This window comes from Haliotis cracherodii, unplaced genomic scaffold (genome assembly GCF_022045235.1).
Source record: "Haliotis cracherodii isolate W230 unplaced genomic scaffold, xgHalCrac1.p SCAF_6, whole genome shotgun sequence".
Lineage (NCBI taxonomy): Eukaryota > Metazoa > Mollusca > Gastropoda > Lepetellida > Haliotidae > Haliotis > Haliotis cracherodii.
In genome coordinates this window covers 22,143,901-22,160,351 of record NW_027266319.1, presented here as the reverse complement: position 1 = coordinate 22,160,351, position 16,451 = coordinate 22,143,901, and the positions used below count along the sequence as shown (strand labels likewise).

General features: G+C 39.1%; 1 protein-coding gene across 4 annotated transcripts in view; it reads left to right on the top strand.

The window, feature by feature from the left end:
- The window catches only part of LOC139446061 (dedicator of cytokinesis protein 3-like), a 166,720-nt gene that overhangs the window by 33,680 nt on the left and 116,589 nt on the right, over window positions 1-16,451 (top strand). For 3 of the 4 annotated variants that reach the window (XM_071227333.1, XM_071227330.1, XM_071227332.1), the window contains exons 3-11: window positions 6,509-6,552; window positions 6,743-6,798; window positions 7,535-7,631; window positions 8,462-8,607; window positions 8,893-9,013; window positions 9,540-9,703; window positions 10,313-10,394; window positions 11,898-11,958; window positions 15,392-15,442. In XM_071227333.1, coding sequence (XP_071083434.1) covers window positions 6,509-6,552; window positions 6,743-6,798; window positions 7,535-7,631; window positions 8,462-8,607; window positions 8,893-9,013; window positions 9,540-9,703; window positions 10,313-10,394; window positions 11,898-11,958; window positions 15,392-15,442 — 822 coding nt within the window. The remainder of the gene's footprint in view (window positions 1-6,508; window positions 6,553-6,742; window positions 6,799-7,534; window positions 7,632-8,461; window positions 8,608-8,892; window positions 9,014-9,539; window positions 9,704-10,312; window positions 10,395-11,897; window positions 11,959-15,391; window positions 15,443-16,451) is intronic. The other variant, XM_071227331.1, reaches the window with a different exon arrangement.

The window sequence follows — 16,451 nt, the reverse complement described above, 5'->3', positions numbered from 1 at the left end:
AAAGTGTGGCATGGTATCCCAGCGGGCAGCACTATTAGGATATACACACACTTGCCTGCACATTGCTCGCTGTAAGTGAAATAACCTTGAATGTGACGTTAAACATTGTTTCACATCTTCAGTGTCCAGTATATATCTTCAGAGTGTAACTAATGCACTTAGTCAGTCAGACATTGCCTTAATTGTACCAGGTTAAGGTGTTATTGTTAAATTAGACAAGACAATAAAAAAATTCTTTAAATCATCATTTGATCAAAGTTGCAAATTATTTGAAAATCCTTTATTCCATTCTATGAGCTGAAAGTAATGTATGGCATAATAGGTACTTTATTAGACTATAACCGTTTTGCTCTTGAACATCCCTAAGCCATGGAAAGATCTTGTGCATGATTCAAAACATCTAAACACGATGCATTTAATCATTTCTTCTCCATGGCTTGATTTACTTAAGACAAACAAAGGTTCTAGAATATTTAATGATAACTTCATATCATCATCTAACTTTCCAGAAATTTGTGAATTTGTGAGAAGTGGGAAAAAGAATTGAACAATCAAATTAATTGGAAGTATGTATTTTTACAATATAGAAAATCTACAATAGATACAAAACTATTATTATTCCAATTCCAATTCCTACACAAAATGATATACAGTAAACTACGTTTATAACGAACACGCTTATAACGAACTGACGGATATAACAAACTGATTTTTTAGACCAGGCAATTTGATGTATATATGCTGTATATATGCTTATAATGAATTAGGAATTGTTAACGATGAACTTGGTTGTACATTTTGCAATTCAGACAGTGAAAACATTGCTCACATAGATATCTATTTTGGAGGTACAAACAATATCTTATTAAATCACTTATTGATATTAGCTAAAAGACACATTTACGTAACACATATTAAAGGAGTAAAACCATGTTTCATGTCATATAGAAATATACTGAAAGACATTTACCATGTCGAGTTGTTCCTTACAAAAAGAAACGGAACAATAATTTCTTTCACTAAAAAATGGAGTTTAATGGGGAAAACCATAACACAGACGGATTAGCTCACTTAATAGATATCTCTTACAATTATTACAATGTATCAAAGGTGAACTTACTGTCATATCACATCCTGTACATTTTTCTCGTGATATTTACCATGTAATTTGATACATCTTATGATCCGATGACTATATACATGATGTACCCTCTGGAATCAATAAAAACAATTAAATTACAAAATTTAAAAAAATAAAATTAAAAAACCTCATGTGAGTGATAATAAAAAGTAAGAATTAATCTGTTAAACACAGTGGTGCCTCTACCTTTTTGGCTGAATCAGACAGGACAGGTAGCTAAACAGTTCCTCTCTCAACTCACAGTAACCTAAACAATTCCTCTTCCAACTCATAATTAGCGAAACAGTTCCATTCCCAACTCATAGTGAACTAAACAGTTCTTCTCCAATCTCATAGTGAACTAAACAATTCCTCTCCCAACTCATAGTGAACTAAACAATTCCTCTCCCAACTCATAGGGAACTGAACAGTTCCTCTCCCAACTAATAGTGAACTAAACAGTTCCTCTCCCAACTCATCTGGAACTAAACAATTCCTCTCCCAACTCATAGGGAACTAAACAGTTCTTCTCCCAACTCATAGTGAACTAAACAGTTCCTCTCCCAACTCATAGGGAACTGAACGATTCCTCTCCCAACTCATAGTGAACTAAACAGTTCCTCTCCCAACTCATAGTGAACTAAACAGTTCCTCTCCCAACTCATAGTGAACTAAACAGTTCTTCTCCCAACTCATAGGGAACTAAACAATTCCTCTCCCAACTCAAGGGAACTAAACAGTTCCTCTCCCAACTCATAGTGAACTGAACAGTTCTTCTCCCAACTCACAGTGAACTGAACAGTTCTTCTCCCAACTCATAGGGAACTAAACAATTCCTCTCCCAACTCATAGGGAACTAAACAATTCCTCTCCCAACTCATAGTGAACTTAACAGTTCCTCTCCCAACTCATAGTGAACTAAACAGTTCTTCTCCAATCTCATAGTTAACTAACAGTTCCTCTCCCAACTCATAGTGAACTAAACAGTTCATCCTACAAGCCCATAGGTAGCCAAACAGTTCACTCTCACAAGTCATAGCAAGCTGAACAGTTTCCTCTTCTATTGATTGATTAACAAAATAGTTCCCTTTCGCAATGATTGGTCAAATAAACTGTTCCCTCTCCCAACTCCTAGTTTGGTCACCAGTTCCCTCTCCCAAGTCATAGTTAGGTAGCCAGTTTGTTATTCCCAGTGATTACTGAACTAAACAGTTCCCTTTTCTATTCCATTCTTAATAGCTTTCTCTCTCAAGTGTTGGTTAGCTTAGCAGATTCCAAAATTATGAATAACCTTATTTATCCACTGTATTTCATGATTAAAGGAAATCATTATGAACATTATAGATGGAATTACAATCAGACATGGGCGGTCGGGTAGCCTAGTGGTTAAAGCGTTCGCTCATCACGCCGAAGACCAGGGTTCGATTCCCGACATGGGTACAATGTGTGAAGCCCATTTCTGGTGACCCCCGCCGTGATATTGCTGGAATATTGCTAAAAGCGGCGTAAAACCATACTCACTCACTCACTCACTACAATCAGACATTTTTGCCCTATCTGATCTGTCAGTTCATAATAATATTATCACGGGAAGGAAGTACGCAGTGTATTGTCATTGGTACACAGCACAGCATCATCAGTGACTGGTCCACATGCTGTGTAACACATTACACCACACTACCAGGCACTGCTATCAGTGTGGCCAGGTAAGATAACCTGGATCTGTGTAGGTCCTGTGTGATACAGGAAGAGACAAAGACCAGGTGGTATGATATATGATATATGTCCTACTGGACCAGGAAGTGTGACGCATGTGGTAGTCACGTTACACTTGTCAATAGTTGGCTGTGTGGGGTCCCATGGTTTTCTTGTGTCACTGTTGACAGTGGACAGTTGATATTGTATTGACTTGTATTTCCAATTGAATTTGTAATGTTATCTTTGTTGGTCTGGTTTTTAGGCTTTCAAACTACTGAAAATAGAATATTTTTTGAACTCGTGTGCAAGGTCACATTTGAGCTAGAAATTGTATTTTGTTATTATGGTTTTATAACCTTGCAGTTGGTAAATTCAATTTTTAAAAACATTTAAATGCTGAACACTAATAACATTAAAATTATTAAAAATATTACAACCAACCTTTTTAGGTGTTTGTGGCCCCCTGGAAATAAAAAAAATAAAATTAAGAAAAACACTTTAATGTTGTGCTAGTATTTTCCAGTACTTATTTCTGGATTCTTTCTTTCAAGGTCTTACTTTTATTCATATCAACGTCAAGGAAAATGTTTAAAGTGTGTGCAAAAGGTTTAATTCTTTAGCTTCAGGAGAACATTATGGGCATGTCCCTGACAGCAGGTAAATTTACCTTAACCTTAATAACTCATCTTCCTGAGGCAAGGGAGTTTCACTGACTTTAAAAGTCCAGTTTCCACCCTTGCTGACCTAGGCTGGTATTATGGAGTTACATTTTGGCTGGACTAACGAGTCTATGCATAGTCCAATCAAAATTGCACAACGGAATCAAAATCTTATTCGTAAACTGTCTTGCAGATTTCGGTAGATTGCAGGATTTGCAAAACATGTGCAACAGCATGCAAGGTATGAATAGACAAAGGCATGAGTGTGAACCGATTTAAGGTTTGCATGTATTCATGATATAGGTACCTATTTTTATGATGCCATGAGTCGTGTAGCCTAGTGGTTAAAGCGTTCTCTCGTCAAGCCGAAGACCTGGGTTCGATTCCCCACAATGTATGAAGCCCATTTCTGGTGTCCGGAGTCATATTGCTGGAATATTGCTAAAAGCGGCATAAAACCTCACTCACTCACTATGATGCCATGAGGTAGATAATAATGCTCCAGGTATTTATGATATTGCCATATATTATCATATTGGTACAATTGTTACAGGCTTCACTATGCCATATGTTGGGTTAGATACATTATAAGTACCTGGGGTAAGAGCATGATTGTATTTCTTAGATAGGTATTATGTACTGGTGTTCAGGATATAAACATAATGCATACAACATGTTCAAGTTAAGGTGTATAAATGTTTAATTTTAGTTTTGAAAAATGCATGTTCAGTCAGCTAAGTTCTGGAAGAAATGAGCTTTTGTTGTGTAAGGTATTTGCCATTGTTGAGTTTAATGACCATGGTTGGTTGGTTTGTTGTTTTACGCCGCACTCAGCAATATTCCAGGTATATGATGGCAGTCTGTAAATAATCTAGTCTGGACCAGACAATCCAGTGACTGATATCGTGAGCATCTATCCACGCAATTGGGATCGATGGCATGCATCAACCAAGTCAGCGAGTCTGACCACCCGATTACGTTAGTCGCCTGTTACGACAAGCATAGTTGCCTTTTACGGCAAGCATGGGTTGCTGAAGACCAATTCTTTATGACCATGATGCCATGCAGCAAGACATCTTGGTTAATGTCAACTGCACACAGACTGCCAGGCCTGTCACAGTACAGCCCTAATGCAGTGGAACATGCCAGGTGGGTGCGTGGCAGGCAGTGGAGGTTAAATGAGGGTGTAATTGGATAGACAGGCTTTGTTCCATAGGGCAAAGGTAGTATTTCACAATACTGTGGTGTATACATTACAGTCTTACACAATGTTGTAATTAACTACACTGTGCTGAAGTGTATTCCACATTTATGTTGTGAATTCTACAGTGCTGTAGTGCATTATACAGTGCCATAGAGTATTCTACAGTAATATAGTGTATTCCATAGTACTAAAGAGTATTACACAGTGTTGTAGTGCATTATACAGTGTCATAGAGTATTCTACAGTAATATGGTGTATTCCATAGTACTGTAGGCTATTACACAGTGTTGTAGTGCATTATACAATGCCATAGAGAATTCGAGAGTAATAAAGGGTATTCCATTGTACAATCAGGTATTACGCAGTGTTGTAGTGCATTATACAGTGCCATAGAGTATTCTACAGTAATATACCAGGTAGTGTATTCCATAGTACTATAGGGTATTACACAGTGTTGTAGTGCATTATACAGTGCCATAGAGTATTCGAGAGTAATATTCTGTAAGGTAGGTTATTACACAGTGTTGTAGTGCATTATACAGAGCCATAGAGTATTCTACCGTAATATAGTGTATTCCATAGTACAATAGGGAGTTATACAGTGCTGAAGTGTATGGCAAAGTGCCATTGTGTATTTTACAATACTCTATCTAATTGCACAGTGATCTAGTGTATTAAAGTGTGCTCTTGTGTGTTACATGGTTACACAGTGCTATAAAGTGCATCATTCAGTTACACAAAGAATACTACACAAGGCTTAAGTATATTTCACAGTGCTACCTGACATCCTATGTAGATCATTTATGCCTTGAAGACCTTTGAACCATCAATAAACTATCATCCAGGAATTGGTATTAAGAATGACATCTTTGAACTTTCAAACCATCATAATGTTATTTTTCACTGCCACAAAATGGAAGGGGGAAATTAGGAATGGGTGCTATCCGTTCATCATATCTTAACCAAATTTGGCACCCAGATATGTCTCTGGGTGAACTGGTGCCTTTTGATAGTTTGGGATTTTTGTAAAAATTATTTTCAGGTTTCCATGCCAAAGACTTTGACTTAGACTGAAAATTGCGGTATTTGCAGGGGATATGAGTATTTCATGCTTGTTTTGACATGAATATTTGTGGGAAAATGCAAAAAAGTCAGTAACTGATCATAATCAATGATTGTACAGTTGGAATGAAATAAATGTAGTCAATCATCAATTATATAAATCCAAAGAATTCTGATGTGGAAATTATGTGTTTGTGCATACAGGTTGTGGGTTAGAATGTCAGGTTTCCTTCATTATGATTAACAGAGTCTGTCAGTACTCAGTGGGTACAGATCTAAGACCAATGTCACTTTGGCCCTCTCCCAAAAGTGAGGACGGCTTCCTTTGGTCTAGTGGTAGAGCGCCCGCCCGGAGAGGTGAAGGTCCGGGGTTCGATCCCCTGCCGCGTCATACCAAAAGACGTTAAAAGATAGTACTTGTTGTTACCCTGTCTGGGGCTCGGCGCTCGGCATGAAAGGGCTAAAACAAGGACTGGTCGGCTCGGAGTCAGTATATGGTGTCTGAGTGGGTTATCCATGTTAAACTGCGGCATGATATCTCAGTGTGCTAGCACTATAAATTGGCATCAGTCCCGACTAGTACAAGTGCATGCACGTTGCTATATAAGCGCAATAATCTTGGACGCGACGTTAAACCCAATTTCACCTCACCTCACCTCACCTCACCTCACCTCACCTCACCTCACAAAAGTGATACTGTCACTGAAATACAGTTCCAAGTGGAGTTAAACCCAACCCACTCACTCACTCACTCATCTGTTGCAGCAACATGGTATCGGGGCTACTCCTTCCACAACAGGAAAGCCAAGGTAGGTGCATGTCGTCTTCTCTCCGACATAAAGTTTTGATAATACATTTTAAGAAATGTTACTCTTCAAGAAGCTGTTGTTGCTTTTGTAAGGTAATGGACTATTTTCAAAGAATTTCACATTAATGTTCACAGTTTGAAAGTATTTCTTAGTTTTCTTCATGTAAATTAGATTTCATTTTGTTATGTAGGGTATATTTCCAGCATCATTCGTCCACCTGAAAGAATGCAAAGTGGAAAACGAGGGGTGAGTGACTTCGGATTGGTTCAGTCAGTTATAAAAAAGAAATAAACTTTATCATTTTAAGTTGGAAAAAATATCTGCTGATATTGACCTTTTATGATTACTGACAATGTAAACGTGTAAAAAAAAGAGAGAAACTTCAAAGACTTCAGTCTGAATTTCTTGACAGCAACTAGAACAACAATAATGATAGTAGTTCACTGTTATGTAGCTGAGCACTGTGAACACAGTTAGCAGGCATAAGCTTAAAGTTCCTATTACTCAAGTCAGTAGATTCAGTTTGGCACATTCATGTTGTCCCAGTGGGGAATCCCGGCGATTCCAGCTGTCTGTGTGTTGTACAAGGCAACGTAATTGATAAGTTAGTCAGGCTTGTGGCTTCGTTGATGGTGTGGATCTTTGCTCTTAATATAAATCACTGGTTTGTCAGGTCCAGACTTGATTATTTACAGGCTGTCGTCGCATTAGTGGAATATATTGTGGCATTAAACAACAAACAATCAAAATTATTTGAATTAAATTTTCAGCTTCCTTAGGAACATAGAACCCAGGCTGTCATGTTATACATCTATTTCCCATATACAGTAACATCTTACATGAAAAAATGTGAGCAACTACCTGGTTTTGCTATGAAAAGTAAATTCAAATTCATAAAATATTGCCAGACAATTTTGGTAAACAAATAACTGCAATTTGATTTAAGTTTTGTTAATGTGGGCTAATTGTTTACATCTTCCAGCCCCTACGAGAGTGTGATTCCAATCGAGGATGCCATCATCAAGGAAGTAACCTTCGTGTTACGAGAATGGAATGTCATCTGGAAACAACTCTTTGTGGTATGCCACATGATCATTTGGACAAGGTCACAGACCAGAACAATACCCCCAGAATAAAGTTCCAAACTTCATACATATCATGTCATATTCAAGTGTAATTTCAACCTTTCATCCATAGAAAGAAAAATATTTGGGGTAAATTATGTTCAAATTTACAGGGGTATTTTAAGGTGAAACATTGTTTAAATGGCATCCTGATCCCTTAAACAAAGAGATCTGATATTTCAGAAGTTGGCGGGGGATATAGAAACGGGCTCCGTCTGTCCGTTTTTTCATCAAACTTTACAGGTCTGTAAGGTACATGCTGAACTGGTGCCTTTTGCTATTGAGAAATTTTAGAAATTTTTATTTTTTACATTTCCATGGCAACTAGATGGACTTAGGTTCTGTGAGGGTAGGGTTCGTTTCCGGATCATAACTCATAAACCGTTCAATATTTTTTCATCAAACTTTGCAGATCTGACAGGTACATGCTGAACTGGTGCTTTTCGCTATTGAGAAATTTTAGAAAGTTTTATTTTTTACGTTTCCATGGCAACAAGATGGACTTAGGTTCCAAACTCATCTTTTTTTTACAATTTCCATGACAAGTTCCACCGCGGTTAAAAAAGGTTAGGGTTTGTTTAGATTCAACTATGTCATAAATTCTGCAACAGGGGTGGGGGATATAGCCACGTTAGTGGCAAACTCTTGTTAAAAATTGGTATTCCACAACAAACAAAATGACTGACTTCTGAACACTGATGATGCCACACAACTTTGATCATTGTTGCTGCATTAACTAGCCATCTGCAGTTATAGTATAACATTAAGTGTTGTTTACATTGCAGGAAGACAGCAGGCTGTTCGGGACGATCACCACAGTCATGGTGGATCTCATGAGCTTCCGGTGCCAACTTGTTGCCAACACACTGACCAATGACCAGTGCTGGGACATGAAGGAACAGATCATCTCCCGTATAGACTGGGGCAATGGGTTTGTATATTCTGTATAGACTGGGGCAATGGGTTTGTATGTTCTGTATAGACTGGGGCGATGGGTTTGTATACTCAGTATAGACTGGGGCAATGGGTTTGTATGTTCTATATAGACTGGGGCAATGGGTTTGTATATTCTGTATAGACTGGGGCAATGGGTTTGTATATTCTGTTTAGACTGGAGCGACGGATGAGAGTAATCTCTGTATATACAGCAGCAATGTTTGTATATCTGGGTAATTGTTCTCACAGAGAGTATCTGAAGGTTCTGTGTTTGTTGCAGGAAACTTGGCCTTGACCTGGTGCCGCGGCGGGATGGGAAGCAGGTTGACCCGGACAACTGCAGCTTCATCGAGTTGTACAGACTGCACTCTCAAAGCATGGAGGCATCTAAGGGAACAAGTGTAGGTAGTTCACAGTATATCATAATAAACCTGCAGGATGTAAAACAATCTTCATTGACTGTTTAGGAATTGGTGAGAAAACATCCAGGCAAGTTTTGTTTGAACTTGTATTTCAAATTGCTTGCTCCAGTACTTTGCGCTTGTGGGGATTCGGGGGCTGAATAAATCTCCAGTGCCTGTACTGTGGATTGGGTGGTAGGCTCTGTGGCATGGCCTGATTGTGTGTCATTGTATTATTGATCAAGCTATCAGTCACTTGTTTGCCTTGCCAAGGCTTGATTAGTTATAACTTACTGTGATTCAACTGGACTATTGCTGACTGGTGTATAGCAACAACAAAGTCCAATACTTAAAAAAAAGTCATATATGGTCATTGAAATTATTTTGTCTGCATATCCAGGTGAGCTACAGTGCTATGGCACAATTTGTAGCGGTATGATTTTATTTCATCTTGTATGCATTTGGAGAAATTCACACTTAATAAAGTAACTCATATGAATCAGAAGAATGCTTTTGTTTATTCCAGCCTCGCAGACAAACGATCAGAGACAAGGCACGGAGTAGTCGGGAGAAGGTGGCGTCATCAATGGCTCATCTGGTGCTCAGCTTCAAATCCCTTGCTTGCAACGTCGGCGACGAGTCGGAGACCTACTTCTCTCTGTATGACAGCAGCACCAACAAGTTCATCAGGTGAGGTCGTCTTGTCGCCATTATGCAGAGTTGCTTCCCTTAAGCATGCCAGGAACTTGGAATTGTGGGTTTGAATTCTTGTTTGACCTGATTATGTTTCTGGGTTTGTCAGCACCATACCTGTTCCAAAGTGGTGAAAGTCTGAGACCTGTATCACTTCAGGCTTGTCTCCCACATCAGTCTGACTTGTCATATGACTGAAATACATGAAAGAAATAAACTCATTTAAGGTGTTGATTTGAGCAGGCTTAGAATTTTTCTTTTTTTAGGCTAGTCCAGAGGACTATAGTGGAAGCTTTATTTCACTAGTCCTCTGAGTTTGTAGCAAGTCTGATTGATTGAGACAAAGATCTTTCCTACTGTCAGTTTTATTTAGTTTCAATTTGTCCATTTCTGGCACAGAGAACTGGTTCCGAAATATAATTATCGAAATCTACTAGTCACTGAGGACATTATTGGATTTTTACTTGTCCTCAGCACAATTTAGTTGTCTCGGGCTAGCAGACTAGTGTGAATTTCAACATGTACCCAGATAGTGTCTCTCATTTACTCAGCACTGATGGATGATATGCTTTGTACCCCATTGTTATTGTTGTTCATAATCTGCAGTGAGAAGTTCTTGGTCCGGAACACTAACAAGGGCATGCCAGTGAACATGGAGAAGCTTCACAACTACAGGGGGATCTTCATGGTAAGGGGAGCTTCACAACTATAGGGGATCTTCATGGTAAGGGGAGCTTCCCAACAATGGGGGGTATTCATGGTAAGGGGAGCTTCACAACAATGGGAATCTTCATGGTAAGGGGAGCTTCACAACAATGGGAATCTTCATGGTAAGGGGAGCTTCACAACTACAGGAGATCTTTATGGTAAGGGGAGCTTTACAACTATAGGGGATCTTCATGGTAAGGGGAGCTTCCCAACAATGGGGGGTATTCATGGTAAGGGGAGCTTCACAACAATGGGAATCTTCATGGTAAGGGGAGCTTCTTAACAATGGGAATCTTCATGGTAAAGGGAGCTTCACAACTTCAGGGGATCTTTATGGGAAGGGGAGCTTCACAACTATAGGGGATCTTCACGGTAAGGGGAGCTTCCCAACAATGGGAATCTTCATGGTAAGGGGAGCTTCACAACTTCAGGGGATCTTTATGGTAAGGGGAGCTTCACAACTACAGGGGGATCTTCATGGTAAGGGGAGCTTCACAACTATAGGGGATCTTCATGGTAAGGGGAGCTTCACAACTATAGGGGATCTTCATGGTAAGGGGAGCTTCCCAACAATGGGGGGTATTCATGGTAAGGGGAGCTTCACAACAATAGGAATCTTCATGGTAAGGGGAGCTTCTTAACAATGGGAATCTTCATGGTAAGGGGAGCTTCACAACTACAGGAGATCTTTATGGTAAGGGGAGCTTTACAACTATAGGGGATCTTCATGGTAAGGGGAGCTTCCCAACAATGGGAATCTTCATGGTAAAGGGAGCTTCACAACTTCAGGGGATCTTTATGGGAAGGGGAGCTTCACAACTATAGGGGATCTTCACGGTAAGGGGAGCTTCCCAACAATGGGAATCTTCATGGTAAGGGGAGCTTCACAACTTCAGGGGATCTTTATGGTAAGGGGAGCTTCACAACTGTAGGGGATCTTCATGGTAAGGGGAGCTGACCAAGAGGGCATGGATTGTTGTTCATGGTTTATCTGGTCCAGACTCCTTGACCACAGGCTACCATCATTTGAGCTATATTGCTGAATGAAGCTCCATGCTTGTCGTAAAAGGTGACTAACGGGATCGGGTGGTCAGGCTCGCTGACTTGGTTGATGCACGTCATCGTATCTCAATTGCGTGGATCGATGTTAATGATGTCAGTCACTGGATTGTCTGGTCCAGACTCCATTATTTACAGACCGCCGCCATATAGCTGGAATATTGCTGAGTGCGGCGTTACAAACCAAACAACAAACCAACCAACCAACCAAAAAGCTGAATGAAGCTAAATTTACAGTTACTTTTTTAACAAATCACAATTCATTTTCACTTTGTCCTGGATAACTTGTCACACTATGTTATCAATGTGACATAGTTTTCAATGATAGTTTTCTCGTGATGCATGTTCGATGAAGAATGTGAATGAATTCTTAGCAAATATGATATGGAATGTGACAATGAAATTTTACTTTTTTGATCAACAGGACCTTAATGAAGCAGATTTGGAAAGAGAACTTTACTTGGTGGCTCAAATATTCCGATCAGGTGAGAGCATCAGTTTAATAGGTTCAATCACCCACAATAATCATTAGTACAGGATAGAAGAAATTCCTTAATTTGTGAAAGTGAAGCTCTGTTTGTATATTAATAAATATTTTGTCACCATTAATGATGGACTCAAAGCAATCCCCTAAAAGTTACAAATAATATAACAAAGTCTGTGATATATTTCTTCCATTTCCCTTGGATGTTTCCAAAATAAATGAAACCTCTGGGAACAAATATTTCATAACATTTTTGGAAGAATGTGTAATGTTTTGATGAGTTTTTTACATCTGTATTATGAAACTGAAGCTGCTCCAGCCTACATTGTGATATGAATAGTAGACATCTGTATAACTTTGAAGCAATTTAAGCATTACAATGGCTTTCCTTTTATGTGAGCAGCTTATATTGTTTGCAAGAAAGTGAAGCTTGTGTATCTCTCAGCCACTTGCATTGTTTAACTGCCAGTTCTCTGATGGATGCGGTGGAGGTTATATGTTTCACGAGCGTTGCTAGTCCGCTAGAACTTGTGCTTCCTGTGCAATGACATAGCCTTCTTTTGCTGACTCTATCACTGATGAGTTTCGATATTGCAATACCGGTAAATACATCTCATCGTTAAGACAAAAAAGTATAAATCATTAAACAGAATCATTAGTGTTGTAGGGATATAGACACCATGAGGTGAATCCAATTTGGACTTGTTTATATAATGTTGCTACATTCTGAGTGAGTGAGTGAGTGAGTGAGTTGGGTTTATTGCTGCTTTGAACATATTCCAGTTTATGCTGGTGTGTCAGCTTAATGTGGGAGGAAAGCCGGGAGTGATGCAGGTCTTAGACTTTTAAAAACTTTGGGGAAACCCATGAGCATTGGTACAGGCTGACAAACCTAGAAATATAATCGGTGCGAACAGGGATTTGAACAAACGATCGTTAGTTTCTGCCTCAGATGCCAGAAACCCATGATGATGGATTTTGAATCCTGGTTTGCCTTGAATGTGTATCGTGGTTTGTCAGCAATATGCCTGTGCTCCTGGGTTTCACCCAAGTGGTAAAATAACTAGTACCTGGTTATTTCGGCTTTCCTTTCATATCTAGCTGACTCGCAGTGACATGACTGTCCAAAGTGGCTTCACACCATAGTCACTCACTCACTTTGCAGCTAGGGTGGTCGGGTAGCCTTGTGGTTAAAGCGTTCGCTCGTCACGCCGAAGACTCGGGTTTGATTCCCGACATGGGTACAATGTGTGAAGCCCATTTCTGGTGTCCCCTACCATGATATTACTGGAATATTGCTAAAAGCGGCGTAAAACCAAACTCACTCACTCACTCACTTTGCCGCTACATGCCTCTGTGGGTGGATAGCATTTTCCTTTGCTGTTTGGCCTGATAGGATGGGTACAATTCTGAAGTCTGTGATTGGGTATCCCTACACGTGAAATAATGTTTGTAATTGGCAAAATAACTAAAATCCTATGTACATGTGAGTGGTGGACCTCTAGCAGAAAGTAGTAAATATGGAGTGGGAAAATGAAAACAGCCATTATGTATTACACTTAAGTGGCTGTTGTAATGGGTATAATATGTAGGTATTTTGTAGGTAGGTCTTTTTCCTTGTGTATGACAGTATCCTTTTTGGGCTGAAAGAGTGTGTCATAATATGTTGCTATTCCGAACTGAAAGACACATGTTTCTGTTGTTAGTAAATGGATTTATAACGGACATAGAAGTATGTCCGTAGAGCATTTATGGCAGTATATCAGGCAGAAATTTGATTCAGAGCTGGAATACCGTATTCAACGTAATAAGCGCCCAGGGCGCTCTCAAAATTAGAAATAGGGGGCGCTTATTAGAATATTATTTTGAGTTGAAAGATCGTAAATTTCGTGGTTTATGTTAACAGCCTGAAATGTTTACATGCGACGGATATATTTTTCAAGAATTTAATTGCCCATAATTAAGGGTGATATAACACACGAGTGCGTATTATACACGAATAAAAAAGTCTTGTGTACATTGATCAATCGGAAGGGGTGCTGATTGGGTTTGTTCATTAGCCAATATATTAGCAATGCAAATATCGCCGTGGGCGCTTATTAGAGCGGGGCGCTTATTACGTCGAATACGGTATGTGAATATCACGAAAGCAATGACTTGATACTGTGACATATTTTGTGGAAGTTGTTTGTATGACATCGCTGTGACATATTCTGAGCCCAGTTAAGGTTGATTAGTAAAATCCATTGTTTTAAGTAGAATGTAATTTTGTTAATTTTCTGATGGATTTTAATTATGTTTTCGGAAAATGTTGGCTTTGGCTGTTTTAATTCCCACACTTCAAGCTCTTTTCTTGATCTTGATCATCTTTCTACAACAACATGGGTTGAAGCTCACGCTATCCACCACTGGTTTGTCTGTCCCTGTCTCCAGGACTCACAAATGTCTATGATACAGGTGTAATAATACATTCATTTCCTCAGGCTATCAATCACTGGTATGTGTAGTCAAGAAAAGGTAACTTAATAAGGGCTATAATGTAGGTTTATTGATACTGACTTTGCAAACAGGAGGATTCTTTTCCTCAGTCTATCAATCACTGGTATGTGTGGTCAAGAAAAGGTAACTTAATAAGGGCTATAATGTAGGTTTAATGATACTGACTTTGCAAACAGGAGGATTCTTTTCCTCAGTCTATCAATCACTGGTATGTGTGGTCAAGAAAAGGTAACTTAATAAGGGCTATAATGTAGGTTTAATGATACTGACTTTGCAAACAGGAGGATTCTTTTCCTCAGTCTATCAATCACTGGTATGTGTGGTCAAGAAAAGGTAACTTAATAAGGGCTATAATGTAGGTTTAATGATACTGACTTTGCAAACAGGAGGATTCTTTTCCTCAGTCTATCAATCACTGGTATGTGTGGTCAAGAAAAGGTAACTTAATAAGGGCTATAATGTAGGTTTAATGATACTGACTTTGCAAACAGGAGGATTCTTTTCCTCAGGCTATCAATCACTGGCATGTGTGGTCAAGAAAAGGTAACTTAATAAGGGCTATAATGTAGGTTTAATGATACTGACTTTGCAAACAGGAGGATTCTTTTCCTCAGTCTATCAATCACTGGTATGTGTGGTCAAGAAAAGGTAACTTAATAAGGGCTATAATGTAGGTTTAATGATACTGACTTTGCAAACAGGAGGATTCTTTTCCTCAGGCTATCAATCACTGGTATGTGTGGTCAAGAAAAGGTAACTTAATAAGGGCTATAATGTAGGTTTAATGATACTGAATTTGCAAACAGGAGGATTCTTTTCCTCAGGCTATCAATCACTGGTATGTGTGGTCAAGAAAAGGTAACTTAATAAGGGCTATAATGTAGGTGTAATAATGCTGACTTGCTCACTGACATGTGTGATCTTTGCTTGTTCAGCTACGTCTATGTTACAAAGCAGTGAGCAGCAAACCCCACCCAAGAGTAAAGGTATACTGCACCGCATCTTGTACTTGTTGTAACCGCTGTAACCGTGTTGTCTAGCAACTGAAACCGTGTTGTCTGGCAACTGTAACTGTGTTGTGTGGCAACTGTAACTGTGTTGTCTAGCATCTGTAACTGTGTTGTCTAGCAACTGTAACTCTGTTGTCTGGCAACTGTAACTGTGTTGTGTGGCAACTTTAACTGTGTTGTCTAGCAACTGTAACTGTGTTGTCTAGCAACTGTAACTGTGTTGTCTGGCAACAGTGTTGTCACTTGTTGCCTAGCAAATGTAACAATGCTGTAACAATGTTGTAACAATGTTGTAACAATGTTGTACTTATTGTAGCCACTGTAACCATGTTGTCTAGCAACTGTAACAATGTTGTCACCTGTTGTCTAGCAACTGTAACAATGTTGTCACCTGTTGTCTAGCAACTGTAACCATGGTGTCTGGCAACTGTAACAGTGTTGTCACCTGTTGTCTAGCAACTGTAACCATGTTGTCTGGCAACTGTAACAGTGTTGTCACCTGTTGTATAGCAACTGTAACAATGTTGTCACCAATTGTGTAACAACATCTTGTACAGCAACTTGCACTGAAATGTCAATACTTCACAGGTTTGTATACACTACGTTCCTCCATCACTTAGTCACTAGTAATATGAAAGGCAGATAATAATCAGTCGTAACTATCTGCCGAAACAGATTCCAATCGGCGTAAAAGACAAAATATTCAAATATACCAACGAATCAAGTGACGGCCTGTTGAAGAAAGAAGGATACCTCTGGGTACTCAGACCAATTAGAAGAGAAATAGCTACATTTGTTACTTTTGCCAATTGTTATTGTCATTCAACGACTGCAAATTCATTTGAAACCGACGCCCCATCATCAAGATATTATTCGTGAAATGAGCGTTATATTTTTAATGTAAACATAGACTTGATAGAGGCATCAATTATCATGAAATACTTGCCATCATCATTCAGGAATTCTCCCAGTATGACATCATCCA